This window comes from Rhineura floridana, chromosome 9 (assembly GCF_030035675.1).
Source record: "Rhineura floridana isolate rRhiFlo1 chromosome 9, rRhiFlo1.hap2, whole genome shotgun sequence".
NCBI lineage: Eukaryota > Metazoa > Chordata > Lepidosauria > Squamata > Rhineuridae > Rhineura > Rhineura floridana.
In genome coordinates this window covers 38,883,979-38,897,267 of record NC_084488.1, presented here as the reverse complement: position 1 = coordinate 38,897,267, position 13,289 = coordinate 38,883,979, and the positions used below count along the sequence as shown (strand labels likewise).

The 13,289-nt window shown below is 41.7% G+C and overlaps 1 protein-coding gene across 9 annotated transcripts in view; it reads right to left on the bottom strand.

Annotated features, from left to right (window-relative positions):
- Positions 1 to 4,600: 4,600 nt before the first annotated feature.
- Positions 4,601 to 13,289, bottom strand: part of FAT1 (FAT atypical cadherin 1) — a 168,145-nt gene continuing 159,456 nt past the window's right edge. For 8 of the 9 annotated variants that reach the window (XM_061585088.1, XM_061585090.1, XM_061585091.1 and 5 more), the window contains one exon: positions 4,601 to 6,074. In XM_061585088.1, coding sequence (XP_061441072.1) covers positions 5,449 to 6,074 — 626 coding nt within the window. In that variant the 3' untranslated portion in view covers positions 4,601 to 5,448. Of the gene's footprint in view, positions 6,075 to 7,092; positions 7,129 to 13,289 lie in introns of all 9 variants that reach the window. The other variant, XM_061585096.1, reaches the window with a different exon arrangement.

The window sequence follows — 13,289 nt, the reverse complement described above, 5'->3', positions numbered from 1 at the left end:
TCAAAAGGCTGGAGAGGCTGTTGCTTGAGGAAGACAAGTCCAGATCTCCTTTGGAATATGGTACTACTTAATTTTAGCCAAATAACCTAAATAGTTATTAAGTACTAATGTAAACAGTAGAGTATGGAGTTTTTGATGAGCAATACATCTCTTCTCTTGGCAAAGGGGGTTTGTCTCATCTTGTACTGTCAAAATAATTTTAGAATAGCAACTATCTGCGCAGTACCTTTTGAGTGTTGGAAATGCATCACCTATATTAGCACTGTCTATTATGTGGATAACCTATGATATTTCAGTTGTTGTTGGACAACAACCCTTCAGATAGCTATGCTGCTTTTGAAAGTTGGGAGTCTGAAAACATCTGCAAGACCACAGGTTTGCCACCTGTGCGGTATACGATAGTCCTGGGCCTTCAGTGGAGTTGGGGATAAAATATTGTAATATGTGTTTTAATTAACTGGAAAAATAAATCATTTGTTAAGCTGGGAAACTTTTGTGAGATGACTGTAGTCCTATTCAGGTGTTCAGTGCCAAACACAAGAGGGGAAAGCCCAGCCATACTTGCTGACCCCACCCCTCTCTCACCTGGTCCCCTCACCATGTATTGAAGGTCTGCAGCAGGGAGTCTGCTGCATTCATATAAGCTCAATGCATGATCAGGGGCATGGTCACATATGTAGCTTAGACAAGTATTGCAGACTCCCCACTTCCTTTCTCTATGTATTAGGGCCAGAAAGCCTTGCCTGGTCTTCCCCTCACGCAACAGTTATCATGTGTCTGCATAGGGCTTGTAAGGAATTTAAGTACATTCTAATAAATATACACAGTGGTGCATCTCCCACAGAAGACTAGCATTACGCATATACATAGTGTGAAGTAATGACTATGCCAAGTTTTTCATGCTGCAGTAGCAAATGCTTAGCATATTCCATCCTGTGGCCAGAACACTTATTTGCTTGGTAGAAAATCTTGGGACTGGCTATTAAATACTGAGAGCATTATGTGAATGATAAACATGTTTATGAGGAGATGAGGAGAACGTGCCAGGTAAGGGGAACTCGTCCCAGACAAGTAGTGTCTGTGACTTGTTCCGGTTCTCCTCACATCCCCAGGACTGCTGGTTGTTCTATCAGTCAGCCTTCGGATCTCCATGTGCTGTTGTTAAACGCCAGGTCGGTTCACCATAAGATCTCCCTTGTTCATGATTTAATTGTGGAGGAGGCTGCCGACCTGGCGTGTATAACTGAGACCTGGGTGGGCGATCAGGGAGGCGTTGCTCTTTCCCAGCTCTGCCCACCTGGGTATACGGTTCAGCATCATGGTAGAACCGAAGGACGGGGAGGTAGGGTTGCTGTGATCTATAGGAGTTCTTTCTCACTCACCAAGCACCCTGTCCAGGTGACGACTGGTTTGGAGTGTCTCCACCTTGTGCTGGGCCAGAGAGACAGACTGGGAATTTTGTTGGTGTACCGCCCGCCCTGCTGCCCAACAAATTCCCTAACTGAGCTGACAGAGGTAGTCTCAGAGGTATTGTTGCGGTCCCCTAGACTATTGGTACTGGGGGACTTCAACGTCCATGCTGAGACTGCTTTATCTGGGGCGGCTCAGGACTTCATGGCCTCCATGACAACCATAGGGCAGTCTCAGGTTGTTACTGGCCCAACGCATGTGTCGGGACATACTCTTGATTTGATCTTTGCCACTGGGCATGGAGATGGTGATCTGGTGGTCGGGGATTTTTCATCTACCCCATTGTCATGGACAGATCACCGCTTGCTGAAGTTTAGGCTCACAGCGACCCTTTCCCTCTGCAAGGGTGGGGGACCTATTAAATTGGTCCGCCCCGGAGACTAATGGATCCTGAGGGTTTCCAAAGGGCTCTGGGGGATTATCCGACTGAGAAGACTGGCGCTCCCGTCGAAGCCCTGGTTGGATTGTGGAATACGGAGATGACCCGGGCGGTTGACACGATCGCTCCCATGCGCCCCCTCCTATGTAGAGCTCATACAGCCCCATGGTATACCGTGGAGCTGAGAGTGATGAAGCAAGAGAGGAGGAGGCTTGAGTGCAGATGGAGATGAACTCCTGACGAATGCAATTATGCTTTGGTAAGTGCCTCTTCTAAGCGGTATATAGTAGCGGTGAGGGCAGCAAAAAAGAGATATTTTGCTGCCACAATTAAGGCATCTCTCTCCCGCCCGGCGGAGCTCTTTAAAATCGTACGAGGGCTTTTACATTCTGGCCCTCGGGATATTATGGATTCATCTGTAGCCCGCTGTGATGAGTTCGCGAGGCACTTCCAGGATAAGATCGCATGCATTCGCCGGGACTTAGACTCCAATGTTATGGCAGTGAGATCTAATGAAGCATCCAGAACACGGTCTTGTCCTTATTTATTGGATGAGTTTCAGTCTGTACAGCTTGAGGATGTTGACAAGATCCTTGGACTGGTGCGGGCGACCACATCTGTTCTGGACCCTTGCCCCTCTTGGCTGGTGAAAGCTGGCAGGACCGGAACCACCGGCTGGGCCAAGGAGATAATAAACGCCTCTTTGAGAGAGGGAGTGGTCCCTGACTGCCTAAAAGAGGCAGTAGTGAGACCGCTCCTGAAGAAACCCTCCTTGGACCCAGATAACCTGAACAACTATAGACCTGTGGCGAATGTTCCGTTCTTGGGCACGGTACTGGAACGGGTGGTTGCCGGCCAGCTCCAGGGGCTCTTGGATGACACTGATTATCTTGATTATTCAATCCGGTTTTAGGCCTGGTTTTGGCACCGAAACAGCCTTGGTCGCCCTGTATGATTACCTCTGTCGGGAGAGGAACAGGGGGAGTGTGACCCTGTTGATTCTCCTTGATCTCTCAGCTGCTTTTGATACCATCGACCATGGTATCCTTCTGGGAAGACTCACGGAGTTGGGAGTTGGGGGTACTGCTTGGCAGTGGCTCCGCTCCTACTTGGTGGGTCGTCACCAGAAGGTAGTGCTTGGGGAACATTGCTCGATACCCTGGACTCTCCATTGTGGAGTCCCGCAGGGATCGGTACTGTCCCCCATGCTTTTTAACATCTACATGAAGCCGCTGGGTGCGGTCATCAGGAGTTTTGGGGTGCGTTGTCATCAGTACGCTGATGACACGCAGCTCTATTTCTCCTTTTCATCCTCTTCAGGTGAGGCTGTTAACGTGCTAAACCGTTGCCTGGCCGCGATAATGGACTGGATGGGAGCTAACAGACTGAAGCTCAATCCAGACAAGACCGAGACGCTGTTGGTGAGTGCCTTCTCTGCTCAGATGGTGGATGTTCATCCTGTTCTGGATGGGGTTACACTCCCCTTGAAGGAACAGGTTCGTAGCTTGGGAGTTCTTTTCGATCCTTCCTTGTCTCTTGAGGCCCAGGTGGCCTTGGTGGCACGGAATGCTTTCTACCATCTTCGATTGGTAGCCCAGCTACGTCCCTATCTGGACAGTGACGACCTTGCCTCAGTTGTTCATGCTCTGGTAACTTCTAGATTGGACTACTGCAACACGCTCTACGTTGGGCTGCCCTTGAAGACTGTTCGGAAACTACAGTTAGTCCAGAATGCAGCAGCCAGATTGTTGACGTGGACCAGAAGGTCCGCTCATATAACACCTCTTCTGGCCCATCTGCACTGGCTTCCTATTTGTTTCCGGGCTAGATTCAAAGTGCTGGTTTTGACCTATAAAGCCCTACACGGCATGGGACTGCAATACCTGGTGGAACGCCTCTCCCAATATGAACCTACCCGTACACTGCGCTCAACATCTAAGGCCCTCCTCCGAGTACCATCCCATTGAGAAGCTCGGAGGGTGGTGACTAGAGCTAGGGCCTTTTCAGTGGTGGCCCCTGAACTGTGGAACAGTCTTCCCGATGAGGTGTGCCTGGCGCCGACACTACTATCTTTTCGGCGCCAGGTGAAAACCTTTTTATACTCCCAGGCATTTTAAAGTGTATTTTAACAGCATTTCTGTATTTTGGATGTTGTTTGGTTCTTTTGTTGTTTGTTTTGTTTCTTGATTTATTGTATTTATTGTATTTATATATTGTGCTTGTTTTTATCTTTTTGTACACCGCCCAGAGAGCCTTCGGGCTTAGGGCGGTATATAAATAAAATAAATAAATAAATAAATGTTTTAACTAGGATTTCAACAGAGATGCTTCATCTTTTAACAGCAGAACTGCATCCCTGCCACCAACTAAGCTAAAAAAGTCCAACCACAGAGCATGGCAGCAGCTGTGATGAAATTACCATGGCTAAAAACCTTCATGATCTTCTAAGTAAGTGTTGGACACACTTATGCTCTGAAAACAACAGACACTCATAAAACATTTACTACAGAGTTACAGCCAGTGCATAAAAGTAGTAGTAACTGAAATGTTATACTCATCCTTAAATGTGGTAGCCGTTCATTCTATTTGTGCTAGCCAGATTATTGTATTTGATAAAGCAGTCTCATACTGCCATCTGGTGGAATCTGATGCAGACACAGGATAAGGAACACAGTTTTACCTAGTCTGCACCACGCAACATTTCTGCAATGTTAAACTTGTATGATATGAAATATATACAGTAAACAAAGCTAAAGTATTTTATTAATAATTTATTGTCAGTAAGAAAGACTGGCTAATGGTAGATTTCAGTAAAAACCTTTACAAGACCATTGCATCACAAATATACAGACACTATAAAACTGTGCCAAGGTGGTTTTGGTTCTAAACAGGTATGCAGTGGGTCTCCAACACACTTTTCAAGAAAGGAAAAATGTATATGGTCCTAGAGTACAGAAACCCATGTAAGATATTTTGATATTTCTTGCCTAGAAAATATGTTATCTTTTACAATTGGAAATTATGTACATTTGGAAATGCATTATTACAGAGATCTAAAAATAAAATGTCAAATTTCTGTGAGAACAAACAAAAACAGTGAATTCTTGAATGTAATAAACCAAGGAGGTGTTGGTTTAATGGCACACTAAAACACCACTAGAATCAGTGGAAATCAATTTTGGAAAGTATCTACAAAATCTAGTTAAAATTACTGAAATCAAAACTGTACATAACATTTACAAAAAAGAAGAAAAATGATTTGATTTGGAACGATATAAATACATTTATCATGCTAAAATGATGGTGGTATGTGTTTTTGCTTATTTCTTTTAACATAGACAATGTAAGTACAAAAATCACTTTCAGGAATGGCACAGCCAATGGGAGACCTGTGATCAGTCAAGCTGTAGGTCAAGAAATGGAAAATGGTTAATATGTTGAAATGGGCTGCATGATCCAGGGCAGCCATGCCAATTTTAGCTCACTGAAACAAAAGCGCTCAAGCACTGCTGCCAAGAAAAATAAGCTCTCCAAGATTTTCTCTAGATTTTTTTTTTTAAGTTCATTAACATCCAGGCACTTTTTATTGAGGAGGGGTGTCAGACTTCTGTGTGGTGCTGAGGATCGAGTGGAGGGATGATCACATCTTCAAAATGTCCATCATCTCCACTCTCATAGTCACTCATCATTACCTCAGACTCCATTTCACAGCATGCTGACACATCAGAGCACGAAGCTGTGGAAGCGTACACAGACATGGACATGTTGTCTACAGGGGGAGCTTCAAAGTCTCTATTGTACCCTACAGTGTAAGGAGCAAATGGTTCTCTATAATTACTGGAGACTCCATTGGTTGTGTTCTGAGGTTCCGACAGGTCTGAAGGATAGTGATGGGGAAGGTACTGGTTGAGATTAAATCTTTGCCTGCTCTTTGCAGATGATCCCAAGCTACCTACAGCAGACATGTCCCTAGATTGCTGTATTGAGTCAAACTGATCACTGTATTCCGGTGGTAATGGTGGAAGGTCATCAGGCACTGGGAAGTCATCTGGTGGAGGTGGAAAGTCACTTTCAATGTCATAACCTCCAGGATAGTAGTCTGCATCAATGGAATTTGGATCTGTATACAGGGGTACTGTCTCTTCAACCACTTCATAATTTGGATATTCCTGTATGCCAGGCAGTTGGACATTTGGCATCCAGTCAGAGGTATCCCAGTGATAGCCTGCAGAACAAAAACAAAACAAAACAGATTTCAATAGCTTGTACTTGACATTGAAAAGCTTTTAACATTGAAAAACCAATATATTACACTAAGGACAACACAACCATCAGTGATTAGAGCATAAGCATAATGGGAGCAATCCGCCCCCAAGGTTAACAAAGACATTCACAAGTTCACAGTGTGCCATGCAGTAGGCAGTTTATTGTATTATTCAAGTCTGGACTAACTATGATTTCAGCATACCTCACCCTGAAGTGAGAGAAGCTGTAGTTCACTTAAGGAATGAGCTGATACACAATAGCAGAAAATCATTCTTTGTGTAAAATAAAAGTACTTAAAAGCTTATTAGGTTCCACTAAACAGCACTGCACTTATCTTAACGTAACATTTGCAGCAAGCTTCCCCAATCATGGCTCCAACTGCAGCAAGTGTGGCCTGATTTTATTTTTCTTTACTCAGAAGTAAGTCCTAATGAGTTCTATGGTACCTACTTCTGACTAAGACTGATAAACTTATTCCACTCATTTTAGTGGGGTTTTAAATCACAATTAGCTTTCTCTGAACTGGGGCAAGTAAGGTTAGCCAAGCATCATCTATCAGTTTATTAATTACTGTCCATCAGCTCTGTAGTTAATTTTGTAACAGAATCCTGCAAAACTATTAGTAAAGAAACTCAAGCATTCAAATGCGAAAACGAAACTCTGCAAAACTTTTCAGCCAATCATGCATAAAATTACTTTGTGTTGTAGAGCAGGTATATCGTATTGTATTTGAAACAAAAGTCCTTACTGGTTTGACTAGTAAAACATTACTGTGTTACAAGCATCTTAATTTTGTGATCACTTCTACAAAGGGAAAATTGTACAGGACTGAAATAAGGTGCAGTGTCTAGTAAATGGAGGGAAATTAATTACATACACACATTGAGCAAATCAGACATGCTAGTGTGCTTGTGTGTGGCAAATTTTAACAGAAACATTTCAGTGAACATCAAGGTACAACTACATGCAGAAGTCACCTCTTGAATTGCTCAGGTCAGGAACAGGAAAAGACTCTTTAGATGGCAAAGTGAAAAGAGAGGGAAGAAAATGTGTGCTGTTAGGAGTCATGTAGTTTGAACTAATGTAATGGTCTAAAATCAGTTAAAATGTATGTGAAAGTAATGATACATAAACACACCCATGATGTTGTCCCTTATAGCTGGGGGAGGGGAGGACTCTATAGTTTAAAGATGAGTTCCAAAGAGACATTTTATGTATGCCAAGAAAGTTTTTTGTTTTTTTTAAATCTCCCTTCAAACAGCCATATTACAAATTACTTCTGAAAGTCTCCAGTTTGTCATGTGGTTTCAAGAAACACAACTCTTGAATGTGTGGAAGTAGTTATTCTTTAGATCCTGGTCAAAGACAGGGCTTGGAAATAAGGATGGAGGGCTGACAAGTTAGCTGAGGAACAAGTAAAAACTCAATTGTGCAGACAAATGTTTGATAGAATATGGCTTGTTTGACAGGGTTCAATGCCTGCATTGTTTGGTATCCTTACAACTAATTATAGATTTTCTGTTATTATTAAAGCAAGGTCTAACACCTAAACAGATTACCAAAATAGCGTGTTTTAGAGATGATGAAGCTGTCTAATAACTGTGAAGCTATGCCCCCCCAATGATTAATCAGATTAATAGTTCAGTAAAATAAGATTTATTAATCTGCTATTCACAGATTAAACCAAGGCTTTTCATTAAGTAGTGACCCCTGATGGTCAGTTCAAATCACTGGTGTCTAAACACCTTATGAATTGATGATTCTAATATAGATTATGTATAAAATTACTGATAGTGTTGAAATTCCTTGCATTAATAATCCTTTACATGAGGTGGGTAGATCTTGTTCTTTTTAAATAAATTGTCAGATGAGTATTTTAGTTTTTGCTTATTGCTCTTTATATCTGATTTTAATGTTGTTATGTTATTTTTACTGTGTAAGTTGCTCTTAGTGCAAAATTGCAACTAATAAATGTAATTAATGATATTTTTTCAAATAATAAATCAATTGGGGGGGAGAAGTTGACTATATAGGTATTCCATGGATTTAGATATTACTGGGTGAAGCACAGTGGATTTGAGACTTGCTTTTGGAGTTTACAAGTGCCACCTGCCAACAAAATGCTGCAGTGTGGAAGGTTCCTGCTGAGGATTCCAGCCAGCCAGCCACACCCTTTCCCCATGATACTCCATTCCATTCTCATTTCCACAGATTCGAGTCATTCAGCATTCCGTGTCCACCAAGCATGCCCAGTCCTTATTGAGCAGTCCCCACCAACCTCATTGCCCCTCCCCAAAGATGTTTTGTATTGCTGCAAACCTTGGCTTCCTCCAAAACTGCAGATACCTCCCCATTTTCCCTGTGGCAGGTTCCATGTTGGCTACCTAAGGATTGGCACTTGGAAAATGAATTCACTATTACTAAATATTTTTAATTATTTTTCTTACATTTAACATCCCGCCTTTCTTTCATCAAGGAACTCAAGGCGGCATACATGTGTTCTCATCCAGGCATTGACCAGACCCAGACCTGCTTAGCTTCAGGCAGTGGTTGCCTCATGAGCCTTCAGACCATACCCTGGGCCCAGCAGAATACATCTTAATCTCCCCTTGTTGTCTAGACCTTGATGTTGCTCCAAATGCCCACTTGCAACCAAGCCTAAGCATGTAAAACTGAACGAGGTTTCTTTCCATGTCTCCATTTCCCTCCTCTTCCTCTGTTGGTTTCCATGATGTCAAATGTTATATTATAAACTCATCTAAGGCAGGAATATATCCTCTTCTACTCTATTAAAACTCCATGTACACTGATGGAGCTATATTAACAAATAAAGCTAATTTATAATGCATGATAAAGGATGTCAAAACTGTTGCTTTTGGTCATCTACATAAAGATAATGTTGTAGCCTATATCCAGATGTCATAATTTTATTTTTTACAATTTTGTGTTTTATCCAGCTTGACCCTAAAAGAACAATGGACACTCAGTACAACTTTTATTGGATAGACAACTACTTGTTCTTGCTACTTAAGAAGTCTGACACAGTGGTTCTAAACAAATGGATAATGATCATTTTTAGGGTTCAGTCACACTGTTAGTCACCTTGAATATATCCAGGGAAATGTAGAAGTCTTGACTACTAGCGGTCTATCCACCCAGTTCAGATTATCTTCTCAAAAGAAGAAAACATAATCTTAACTGTGGGTAGATTTTAAGCAGTTACCACAAAGAAAGTGGATGCCTTTTCCCACCCACTAATACATAAGATGTACATGTATGCATAGAAGCTGATTCAAGGAGCATTTTCATCAGAGTGGGTGAAGCACTCTCCTTCCTAGTGCATATGCAGGTTAAAAAGAGATGAATATTTGCAAAACTTTAAATTCTTGACTATGCTGTTTTTGTAGTCTATCACAGAGAACATGTATACCACATGAAAAGGAGCACTGTATGCAGAGGAGAAGTTATGGCATGAGTTGGGCATGAATGAAAACTTTACAGAGGCTGGAATTAGTGGAACTATTTGCAGCCACAGAAGGACTAAATCTGTCTGATGATCAACATTTTTTTAGTATATGTTAGAAAAGATTACAGTATTTATATAACGCTTGTTCTGTGTGTTTGAATCACTTTGAATACATCCAGTAATCTGTACAAACCCTGTAAAGTAAGTCATATAATTATCATCATTATAGAAGGGGACAGTGGCTTATTTGGAGTGCTAGTGACCAGCCACCAAATTGGTGGCTGACCTGAAATTTGAACTGGAGACATCCCTGCTTATAGCTCATGCTGTTAAGCACTACACCAAACCAGCTTTCTGCTTTCGTTCAACTAACCAGCCACAATAGACTGACTTCAATTTGAACAGCTGTGCCACAGCATTGTCAATTGCCCACCTCTAGTACCTTAGCTGAAGGGGAAAAGCAATATTGCAAATAGAATTGCTTTGTTTTCCCTTCTGGTTGGGCAAGACCTACAGGGTTTTTATGATTTAAATGTTGCAAGAGATTTATTTATTTATTTATTTTAAAAAATAGTACTGCATATAGCATGTCCTAGGGTGCAGAGTGTTTTTTGATGCTTTTCTCATTCACCTTCATGACGTTGCATGGGACAGTTCATGTCTATGGTGGTCACAAAATGAACGCCTTGTGATCTGAGTGGTAGCTCTGATATTTGTGAAGCACTGTTCACAAGAGAGGGGGGAATTGTGCTGCAATGAACAACTTGGCCCTACAATATATATTTCTACTGTTTGAACATGGGAAATGAGGCTGAGAGACAGGGACCTGCCCAAAGATGTATCAGATATATTCTGGAGGTATTCTGATCTCAGTGAATCATAAGCGGAGTCCCTCATGGTCCTGCCCTGCATGAGTCACATTAATATGAGAGTTCCATAACAGTGTAGCTTGGGGGTTGCCAATCTTTTTGGATCAGCAGGCACAATTTGAATTTTGAGAAAGTGCTGTGGGCATCAGTTACAAAATGGCTGCCATGGGGAGGGGCACGCCATAACACACAATTAGAGTACAGACACTGATGCCCGCCACCCCAACCTCTATGTCCTGCTGGTCCTGTTTGTGGGGATCACACAGGATTGAACCCCCTCAGCAACAACCATGCTGTTGCTGTTTAGTAGCAACAGGGAGCATTCCACAGTACCAGGAAAAATATACAAGGTGGCCACACCACACACTCTAGCACATACAACACAGCCACCACACACATACATCTCTCTCTCACACACACTTCACATATACACAGTCACACAAACTCCCTCTCTCAGACAACATACAAACATACCATCCCGCCCCTCTACACATATACTGCATACATCTTTCCTTCTCACAGACCACACATACATACCTTCCCTCCCTCCCTCCCACAAAGACCATACATACATCTCTCTCTCACCCCCCCTCACGAGCACACCCCTATACGCATTCAGAAAAGTCTCTCCACTGGTGAAGGGAGTGCCTGCCATTAAAAAAAATACTAAAAAACCTCACGAGAGTCACTAACCTGGTACCCACGGGTGCCAGGTAGGTAATCCCTGGTGTAGCCGAACAACTCTCATTCTTTTCAGAGTGGAGCTCGCACAACACATTTTTCTTGTGGTTTGTGCAAAATGTTACTATTAACACACCAGGATTTAATGCTGTTTTAACATTAGAATGTCCTTGTGCATGAATACATGTAGAGGTAGCCTCTTTGAAAATGGAGCCAGAACAATATGGGAATATGTTAAACATCCATATGTGTGTATATTTATGAATATATGAAGTATACACAAAGACATTAAGTACACATCTGGTACACTTCTAGTAATAAAGCAAACAATAATGTATATAGGACCATCTTTTAATGCCTCCAATTTATTAACAAAATTACTAGAAGAGAAACACATGCAAGCAATGCTCTGCCCAGACAGTAAATAAAAGTGAAAACTATATACCTTCTTTTCCCACCGAGTCAACATCAGCATTGACAAGGTGTATTACAGTCGCTAGGGAAGCTTGTAAGAAGTATAGGAGGATCAAATTAAAACAAACAAACTTATAATTAGCAGCAGCAGTTTCAAAAACATATAAAAGCCAATAAACATAAAAATAATGCCTTAAAATCCTCTAAGAATTACACACAAAGACACAACATTTTAAGTGGGATTAGGAACATATTCTTTACATTGATAACCAGACTGGCACCAATGACATTTTGTTTTGACTGGAAATACATATTCAGAACATTCAAAGCTTTTGTCTCTCTGCTGTGCTGAATATACTCTAGACTTTGTAAATATCTCTACATGAATAGTTTGAAGGATCATTAGGACTATAAATGGATGGCAAAGATTGACATGCCCATACATTTTAGCAATCATCAGTGCTCATTCATACTTTACTTTTAGTGTCTGGGAATGGATACTCAGTTACAACATATATGCACGTTATGCCAGTTGTGAATGACACATATAGATTGTGTTGCTGCTGTTCTTTTCTTGTTGTTAGAGAAAAGGATTCATTTAAATGGGCATGCACCATTCACAGTGGATACACTGCACCTGCATTTATTTATTTTAACTAAGAAAGTAAAGTGTAAATTAGCCCTCAGTCACATTGTGTGTATCATCTTCAGATCTACTGAAACAAGAAATGAGTTTTTAAAGGATTGCTGGTGGTAGATTCAAATTTGCTGAAACTGGAAATTACATCTCAATTCTGCAAATGGAATCTGTTTTATGGGTATATGTCTTCTGAAAGCCCATGCTGCTTCTCACCTGCTTGCCTACAAACACCCATTCACTGCCTACAGCCAGAGCATGAGATGTTCACAAATATTCTAACAAGGAGAAATAAACAGAACGCTGGCAAATAATCCAGCTTCCATGAGGGCAAAACCAAAGGAATGTTGGGCAAATCTTATGTGAGGCTTGTGAAAGAACAGGCAAGCTGAAGGATCAGAGAAAAGGATAGGTGAAGGGGATAAAAAAAATGAAAAAGAGGAATTCCCTGCTGTTTTTACAAGGTGGGATTGAGGTTATTTCATAGGGTAAGGCAGAGGTTGTGTACAAAGAACCACCATGAGGCAGGTTCAATTCTGCAGGGCAGAATTTTTTCCAATGCTTTCCCCCCCCAAAGTTCATTAGTAACAATTGCAAATGAACATTAGGCAAGCCAGACAGGTTCAAAGTTTTTACCTTTGTTTACTAAATGCAAGCAAAATAAACACGCTAAATTTTCTAGGGCATCAGCATCAGAAAATTTAAATGGGGGGGGAGAGAGGGAGAGAGAGGGAGAGAGAGAAGCAGCTGAGTGAGGACAAAGTGGAGCAAAAAGTTCATTCAGAGCCCAGCCTGCAGGTTGCTGGAGGAAGTGGGATGAAAGAAAGAGGGTGGATTAAAAATGCAGATACAGAGGCCAGGGAATGTGACAAGAAAAGACAGGGAGTGAAAGGTATGAAATAGCCAGCCAAATAGTTGGCAGCAGGGACTGAAGGGACAGCCTGAAACTGAATTTATTCCCCCCCCTTTAGTTTCACCTCTTTAGTTCCCTTTTAATATCACACCCCTAGATTTCTTTACTGTGTTTTTATCCATTTTAATGTTTTTTTGGGGTTTTTTGAGTATGATTTTATTGTGAGCTGCCCCGAGTGCTCTACTGAAGGGTAG